This window comes from Pungitius pungitius, chromosome 7, assembly GCF_949316345.1.
Source record: "Pungitius pungitius chromosome 7, fPunPun2.1, whole genome shotgun sequence".
NCBI classification, from domain to species: Eukaryota; Metazoa; Chordata; class Actinopteri; order Perciformes; family Gasterosteidae; genus Pungitius; species Pungitius pungitius.
This window is the reverse complement of record NC_084906.1, coordinates 14,506,991-14,516,117: the sequence shown is the minus strand read 5'-3', so window position 1 is coordinate 14,516,117 and position 9,127 is coordinate 14,506,991. Positions and strand designations below refer to the sequence as shown.

Genomic DNA, 9,127 nt, shown 5'->3' with positions numbered 1-9,127 from the left:
TCTCATTGGATCGTCGCCTTCCCTGTTTTATAGTGTAGGTAATTTCACGCAGCAACTCAATTTGCAAAAGTTCAGTCTCCGATGAGGTTATCCTGCATCGCTGTGAAGAATGGCTAGACCTCTGGTTTAGCCCTAGACTTAGAACAGGGAGAAATCTGTACAAATCTGTAAAATAAATATTATGAATGGAGAATTGAACAGCTGTATTCACCACTGAATCTTTTCCCTCTTTAATCTCTTTGGAATGTTATAGTAATATACTGTCATTCTTTAAAAACGGACATGACTGTACTGCTTGCAGTAATTTCACATGATTTCATATCAATATTTGTAAATTGAACAACCTCTCAAAAACCAAAACTTCTCAGGTCTCCATTAGTTGTATCATCAGAGAGTTGCACTCATGTCTGAGGTTCAACTGATGAAGATATATTATCCAAAATAGGCCCTAGTCCACTTTCCATTTAGACCACCTTTCCCCTAAAACAGGTTTCGTGAAGTCTTCCAAGGCGGATTGCGGTTGCTAAATTGACACATTAGCCAGAGGCATATATTACATTTGAGAGGTTCCCTGGTTCACATAAAATGTTAATGGCGGACTGGCGGAAGCCAGGAGACACGGAGACTTTTACTGCAAACTCATTTTAATGGATTTCTCAGTTACATAAATGACAATTGATCGCAAGTGATTTCTCAGTTATATAAATGACAATTGATCGCAAGTGATTTGTCCCAAATGAAGCGTATTCTTGGGGAGGGATGGGACTATGGGCGAGAGGCTCAGTGACACATTTATTCTGACTTTTTTTTTTTTTTTTTTCAGACCTGGGGGAAATTTAGCGTTTTCAGTCCACCCTAACGCATTATTAGAAACACCTAGGAGAAATACTCCTGTAACAGCCTTCAGTTGTTGCAGGGAAACAGCTCTGAACAAGACACATGCCTACAAAATACTCACTCAGGCACCAATTTATCTACAACTAATTCATGTCCGGATTAGTCTCAAACATGAGGAACAGGATTCTTCTCTTCATGACCAAGCATATACTTATAGAATAATATCGATCATCAATATTATTTAAGCAAAAACACAAGATTTCTGGTCAGTATGTTTGAAAGGAGATTTTGTTTGTTAATAAAATGATTTGGATTATGGATGTGAAAACAGAAGTTGACAGAAAAGACCCATTTGTTGTTCTTTGACAGTAGATGGGGACATTAGCTTCGCCTGTTTGAGTCTGGGAACCTAATGGGATCATCAACACATTTGTTCGCAGAGGAAACTATGCCAGCTATAATTAAAACATTATAAATACAGATTACAGCTGCAGTGATATTGGGAGAATGGTCTACAGTAAATAAGTTTCCTGGAAAGATTTTCTAACTCTAAATAATTAAATGATTTTAGCCTTCATTGAATAAACACCCCATTAACATCCCTCCAACATAGCAAATCCATTTGTAATTAGATTACAAATAATGGCAAAGTAAAATAGGCATCAAAACAATTCTCATTTAAAAAGGTATATAAATGATCCACCGAGCGCAGGATTTGTATTTTGTAAGTTGATCGCTGATAGTTTGATCTCCAACTTTAGAGCGTTGATACTAGGTACCAAGTGTTGATCGGCCAGGATTTGAGACTTCTGGTAGCTCCGGTCTTCTTACCGACTCAGACTTCAACTTCAGCCCCTGTTGATCTCACTTGGTCTTTGGGTGCTATCAAAAGAAAAGCAAAAACATAAAATAAAAATGACATGTTCACTCAACATCCAGCAGACAGAACTAAAGCTTCAATGAATGACATGCATGTCTCTGAAAATGAATAACATCCTTAAAGAGGAAAATCCACTCTCTGAGGCATGTGAAATGTCTGCAAGAAATGCAAGTCAACAGCAGGGTAACACAGGGCCCTCGCTACAGAGAACTTTGATCAATAAAACACCACAGACGAAGAATAGCACAGCTACGTACATTTGGTACATGACCCACTGGAGAGCGATTTGAAATGATTACAACCCGAAGAAGAGGACTCTCGTTCTGTACATTTTAGACCCCTGCCCCAATCTGACCCGCCGTCCAGTCCAATGAAATGCTCCACTCATCAGCGGTGCCTTTTCCCTGGACCACAAAGTCATTATAGATATTTGTCTCCATTTAATTTCCATTTGCAGCAGATGGGCAGCAGAGAGATTCAGAGACATTATCTGATTCCTGAGGAGAGGAGGCGCAGCCCGCCGTTCAAGGACCCGCTGCATGAGTTGGCAAAAAAGGTGTTCCAGGAAACTCTAATTCCCTACTGATGGTAATGCAGTTGATAGGGGGGAATTAGGGATGACTCCTTCCCCGGCAGGATTGTCGTAAAATATCTTCATATGCCGAATGCATTCCAAACCAGCCGTTGCATGCCAACAGTTCAATCGAAATATTATGAAGTTGTTTTATACAGTGAGCCTGCTAAAGGCAGAATAAAAGACAAAAGGTGCCATAAAACCTCACACACCAAGACCAGCAAAACAGGTAACAAAAATAGAAATGTCTGAGCTGGATCGGGCCGGATCTGAAGACCAGCAGTGAAACTCGGGAATACTGGAACATTTTCTATTAAGTATAATCTATTATTTTTGAAATTTTAACATTGTATTTGCTGAGCAATGTGGAGATGGAAGAAAATGCCCAGTGGACCCCAGACAGCCGCCTAGACGGCGCATGAGGGATATGGAGTGGATCCTGTGGTGGATCCACCACAGCACTTAATAAAGTTCACAGTGTGCAACCACTACATACTTAACTCAATCTTGGTCCCTTACTCTTCCTGGCCTGGCTCTCCCTAAATGTGTCCCCGGACAATTGGTACCTCTTCACGCCCGATTAGTCCACATTTTGACAGCCGTGCATTATTCTGCACTTTAAAGCGTGAATACTTATATATATCAATAAACATACATTAAAGTAATTCCAGTTCCCCATAAACGTGGTGTCATAATTTAAACTGTTAATTTGTAAAAGAAATGGGACGTTATGGAACTCCTCCAGTGCTGGATGATACTTACAGCAGCAGCCAGTGCTTGATTCAGGTCTTCAATGATGTCTTCCTCATCCTCCAGACCCACAGAGAGTCGGATGAGTGTGTCACTGATGCCCAGGACAATCCGCTCTTTTTCTGGAACCGACGCATGGGTCATAATCGCCCTAAAATACAATAAGACAATGCCAAGCCTTACATGAGTCATGAACACAGACATCCTGCTGATTTAAAGAGAATTGCGAGCAGAGACATTGGAAATAGTGTCTCAATTCAGAGACACTATCAGTCAGAGAGTCGCATAGGGATGTTTTATGCTTGGTGTATGCTGCCTCCTTGTGGTGCTACTCTGTCATTGACACCTCGGCAAGGGTTTATTGGAAGTTGCAGGTAGTTCAACTTGTAAAAAAGTTACTTGCTTATGTATGGTATTCTCCTAAATCCTCTACAATCACACTGGGGCTTCCCAGAATCTGAACTCTTCCCACCCCTGACCCAACTCGCCGTCTGACGTGAGGTTTCAATTTGCCAATGACCACACATTAGTGTTTTTGTTGTCTTTTCTTTCAAACAACAAGGAGTTGAGGGTTATCAAAGCCAAGGAATTATGAGTGCACTTTCCCAGAACCTGTGGGGGTTCACCTAAACTCGGTCAAGGTCATTTGTATGGAACACCACAACTATTATAATAAGAAAGCACAACAAAGAATAAGATCACAAGATAGCTGTGCGTACTACGATCGGAATAATTGGATGTGATCTCCCGTTGCTACAGAAAATCTATAAATGCCACATTAGCAGGGAGTTTAAGTTCGAAAAGACTCATCTCACCCAGCTAACAAACATATTCCTTCCTTATCACAAAAGACTGAGAAGCAGTAACAGCAGGACATTCAGGTTTCAGAAGAGCAATTATCCTGAAGCTGTCAACCGCCTACCAAATCACGGTCAGCACTGCAGGCCGCTTGGATTGCATAACGGTTTAATGTACCTGAAGCACTTCATCTAGTGGGAAGTTGCTTTCCTTTTAGGTGCTAGTGTTTTATGTTCCTTTAAGGCCATTTGTTTTTATGCTTTTATGAGTATTTTATAAGTTTGGATTTGATCTGAATTGTACTTTAGCCAGTGAGATGGACCCAGTTTAAAATGTTGGTCTTTCTCAATGTACAAATTCCCTGAAATACAAAAGATTATATATATATATATATATATATATATATATATAGAGTAAAGATTAGAAATCTCCATGGATACTTACGGATGTTCTGCTAAACTTTCGTAGCCACCAAGACTCTCAGCTATCGCAAATAACTGAAAAAAAGACAGGATATGAAATAAACAATTTGTAAAACTCTACAAAAATGGAATAGAAAAAGTGAATTTACACAAAAGACAAGTAACCGTACACAGAATATTTTTGCAGAGATATTGTGGGTCAGGTCCTTTTTCTTTTTTTAAAGAATTTGGAGGTCTGTCAGCAAGTGCAATCTTGTGACAAAGTCTAACAGCTTTAGATTATCTTTTCCAAAACAAACAGCTGCATGCGGTTTGAAATCACTAAGAAGCCAATAAGAAATCCTATTATTGAAGATAGTCTATGAGGAGAAAACATTTTAAGATTTTGGATGCAGACAAAACAGTCTTTGAATTGAGTTCAGGTTTATGTCAGTTCTAACATTGGCAAAGTGCAACATTATGTCTGTAGCACATTCTTTGGAAGTGGGAAGGGTTGTGAAGGCATTTCATCAAAGTACAGAAACTGAGGTTTAAAGATTTCACGACTAGATTACTTTGAGGTTACTGAGGAAGGCCGTGGCGTGCTCGAGTTTCCCCTTAATGTAGAAGGTGATCATCCCCGGGCATCCAGTGCATTGTTTCTTCATCACTGCATGCTGGGGGTGAGAGGGCAGGCCTGTGTTGAAAGAGGGAAAACATGAGGAAAAACAGTAAAGCGGGGCATAACGAGCTCAAAGGACCCTTGTTGACTTGCATTTCTTATTGTTTAATGCGCACAATGGGATGGTCGATGGCATCTGAAAGCCAGCCGTTGTGAATGATTAGCAACGCTAACATGAAACGAAGGGTTTGTGGGTTTTTATAGCGTGTAAGAAGTTCAGAGAACAACGCCACAGGTAGGTGTGCTGATCAAGCGATTATGCCTACGTACAAGTTACAAAAAGCTTTCTGCAGTGTGCCACACACACACACATATACACACAGTTTGTGTGTGTGAATAAAACGTTGCATGATTTGGCCGAGTGAAACAGACACGCCCCAACAATACGCTGGTACATATCAAAACACGTTTGCTGCATTCCAGTGCCGAGCGATCACCTGGGAAAATGACTCGCTCCACCCTGGCATCTGCCTCCAGAAACTTTGCGGCGGCCATGGCGTTCTTGAAATGGCGCTCCATCCGCAGGTGTAGCGTCTTCAGTCCTCGGTTGCACAGGAAGCAGTCAAAGGGAGACGGTACGCAGCCCAGAGCTGCATGACATTGGGGAGGAAATGAACAAAAGGGCTTTAACGCCACCCAGAACCAGTCAAACTAAAGAAGCAGAAACAAATACTTCCCCCCCCTCCTTCCCCCTTAAATGGTGCTGAACTTTAGTCTCACGTTTGATGTTTTGGTTGTTAAATTAATGAATGCAGATCAGGTTGAAAAATCCAGCTTGGCAGGACATGAAGTGATTATACAAGACTAGAAGTTCTTGAGATCAAGGTCTTAACCTGCACCCATTTACAGAAACAGAACTGACCTTCAGAAAAAGGACATTACATCACAATGCAACACGTTTTCATTTGCACTCACCATTTTGCAGAAACTTCAGTCGCTCATACAGATCATCCCGGTTCATTGAGGCCAGACCCATAACCACGTCACTGTGCCCTGACAAATCAAACACATGCAGTAAAGGTTGATCTTTAATACAGTCCACATTTCAAAGTCGTTTGAAGTAGAAGCTCTTTGGTTTGTGCTTCGAGTCGAGTCAGGTTTATGATATCATAGTAAAATGGGAAAATGTACACAACCTACCGTTCATGTATTTGGTCGCTGAATACATGCAGATATCAGCACCCAAAGCCAAAGGACGCTAAGAGTGCACGAGACAAACACACACGTTAATCAATTACTTGTGTCCTGGAAACTGACTCTTTTAAAAAAAAAAAAAAAACAGTAAGCAGAAAGTGCAAATATGTCCCCCTCTCACCTGGAAGTAGGCAGACATGAAGGTGTTGTCCACAACCACCACGATGTCTTTGTTGTATTCATGGGCCACCTCAGAACAAGCCTTTATGTCAACCACCTTCATCATGGGGTTGGTGGGTGTCTCAATCCACACCAGCTACACAAAGAGACAACAACGTATAAGCAAACAAACGTCTAGCAGGGAGTGTCAAGCGCGTGGACGCCCGCGCACGCACACACACACACACACACACACCTCACCTGCCGGGTCAAACATCACACTAAATGCTGATTCACAATGATGGCTTCAACTTTGCCAAAAAGAGAACAATACACCATATTGTGCTCGGGTGTGTCTCTTTTGCAAGACAAAAAAACAGTCCTAGACTTACTTTGGTGTTGGCCTTCAGAGCGGCCTTGAGCAGCTCCGGCTTTGTAAAGTCAGCGAAGGACACCTCCAGACCGCCTTCAGTTGCAATTCTTTGGAAGTAGCGGTTTGTGCCTTTGCAAATGAGAAGCTGAACCTAAGTTAACAGTTCCAGAGATAGCTGGTTTTAAACAAACCACACACTTTCACAGCAACGACCATTTTGTCCATGACGTTTCTAATGGCACATGTTGCCGTCATTATTTTTCTACACAGTCATTTCACAAACTGGTGTCCCACCTCCGTACACGTCATCCATGCAGACGATTCCGTCACCCGACTTGAGCAAGTGAGTGATGGTTACTGTGGCCGCCAGCCCAGAGGCCACCGCAATGCCTGGAAGGAGGTGGGGGGGGGGGGGAGAATCCTTGTTAAACATCATCTAAATACATGATTAACGTGTTGTACGGTATCTTCTCTTTGTGGGAAATATGCCGGTCACGATTATGCGAGCGTCACTTAGAATTGTCACACTTACAATACTTTGCTCCATCCAAAGCAGCCACAGCCGTCTCAAGACAGTTTCTTGTGGGGTTTCCACTCCGGCTGTATTCATACCCCTATAATCAAAAACAGGAATAGAAGACCTCAATGAACATCTCTAACAGGATACACCATCCATACCGGTCACGTGATGTCCATGCCTTTGTTTGTTTATAACGTCTTTGTGTACGTGTGCACAAAACTTGTAAGTAATTACATCTTGACCATGAGTGTCTGAAAATATATTTTTTCTGAAATTTACTGGGATCATTGCAGTCCTCTTGAGGGACATTTAAAAGAGTTTGGGAAATTGTTCGCCAGACAGCAAGTAAACCATTATGTGCAATTATTTTCACTTTACAAAACACTTTGAGGACTTTGTGTTGTACAAAACATAAACCATTTTCCAAGTTTTGAACTTCATGCAAACTCTGTCAAGCTCTTATTAAGACCTCATGAAGCTTTTGTAACTTAAAAAAAAGGTACAATTCCAACATTCCCTAAAACCCACATGGTGTATAACAGTACTCGCCTGGAGAACATCTACACGTCCATATTGAGAAATAGTCATACGACAACCTACTCACTACCGGATGTCACAGAATGGGTTGACGAAAGTTAATACTGGTGTAATGTGGGTCCCATCATCTTGGAGGATGAAAGGGCCCGTTTATGTGCTGCCTGCAGCTTAAATGCTCTCTGCATTTGATTGTGACTATTAAAGAGTAACCTAGACAAAACTATAATAATTGACAGAAACAAATGGCAGTTAATCTTTGTGGTATTTAAATGCCAAATAGGAGGTAATGAAGAAGTAGGGGGGGGAGGAAGCAGAAGAAGAAGATTCACATCTGACATGCTGACAAGTTTAACAGATGTAGGACCGGGGTTGGGCATTGGTATTCTAACAATGTTCTGTTTAGTACACAACTCATTAAGATGCCCAAATCTCGCTGTACTTCAGTATAATTGCCATGTAAATACCATTTAATGCCATTCAATTAGTTTACTGTTCCTGAGATTATTCACTGAGGGTAGCTCCTTGTGCGTTTTAAACGCACTCTCTTGCCCCCGCCCTTATTAGGCAACCACGGCATGAGGACTACTTACGGCATGGTTTCCTGGTGCGAGCTGCTTGAACGTTGTAGAAAGAGAAATCGGCGGCACCACAGCCATTGATTTCCATTGCTCCGGTTCCTGCCCGATGTGAATGGCTTCTGTGGCGAACGATTTGTACGCCGTACTGAAGCCGGCGAACAAATCGCTCTGCTCGTTCTGTTTGCGCTTCTGATCCATGGCTCTTGTGCTGATAACGGGAGACGGGGAGACGGGGAGCGAGTGCGCGTCTACATGCTATAGGAAGGGAGAGAAAGCGGTTTTATCTTGTCCTGTGCCAGACGCTTCGCCGCGAGCCAATCAGGGCCCATCAACACGAGAACGAAGACCCTGATTGGTGGATAGCCAGGGGCGTCCAGTACACGTGACCCGTGAGAACGCTCGCGCTGTGCGGTAGTGATGCAATAGTGTTTCACGTTGACATTTTTGACTTTTCCGCTCTCGTTTTAATATAAATTTACTTTATGAACCGAGTTCTAGCGGGTGATTATTATAAATGCCAAAGAAAACTATCTCAAACTGAATAATGATGACTCAAAGCTAAAAATACTGAACACAACTTGAAGTTCTCTTTAATCACTGAATACCATATTATGGATATTTACCTAACCACCACGTTTTTTGTTATGAAATTACACATTGAATTCCTTTGTGAAATGTTGCTCCTTGTAATGTACACGACAGAGACGTTTGGCTGTAACTCCAATCTTGAGCCATAGAGGGAGGAAGTGCTCTGTCTACTCGTTGGTATTTCTTAAGGCTTTCTTTTGCTTCTCTCTGCCTAATCCTGGCCACATTGATGATTCAGATAGATATCAAAGTCAAGTAACACATCATTAATGAAGCAAGACAAGAACACTGAATAAAATATAAACTAATGGAAATC

General features: G+C 41.8%; 1 protein-coding gene across 1 annotated transcript; it reads right to left on the bottom strand.

The window, feature by feature from the left end:
• Positions 1-626: 626 nt before the first annotated feature.
• LOC119216398 (cystathionine gamma-lyase-like) lies at positions 627-8,501 on the bottom strand. Its single transcript, XM_037469196.2, has 12 exons — positions 8,236-8,501; positions 7,121-7,202; positions 6,883-6,978; positions 6,608-6,717; positions 6,238-6,372; positions 6,063-6,120; positions 5,838-5,915; positions 5,360-5,512; positions 4,816-4,937; positions 4,284-4,336; positions 3,054-3,192; positions 627-1,719 (listed from the first exon to the last, which is right to left on the bottom strand). Exons 1-12 carry the CDS (start codon positions 8,419-8,421, stop codon positions 1,702-1,704), a joined length of 1,230 nt encoding a protein of 409 aa, XP_037325093.1. The 5' UTR covers positions 8,422-8,501; the 3' UTR covers positions 627-1,701.
• Positions 8,502-9,127: the final 626 nt, after the last annotated feature.

What these genes read in the sequence shown, in the direction of transcription:
- LOC119216398 (XM_037469196.2), bottom strand. Translation starts at nt 8,421, where the DNA reads ATGGATCAGAAGCGCAAACAGAACGAGCAGAGCGATTTGTTCGCCGGC. An exon ending in TTTGGATGGAGCAAAGTATT is followed by an intron (nt 6,979 to 7,120) that starts GTAAGTGTGACA and finishes ACCTCCTTCCAG; the next exon opens with GCATTGCGGTGGCCTCTGGG. An exon ending in TCATGTCTGCCTACTTCCAG is followed by an intron (nt 6,121 to 6,237) that starts GTGAGAGGGGGA and finishes GTGCACTCTTAG; the next exon opens with CGTCCTTTGGCTTTGGGTGC.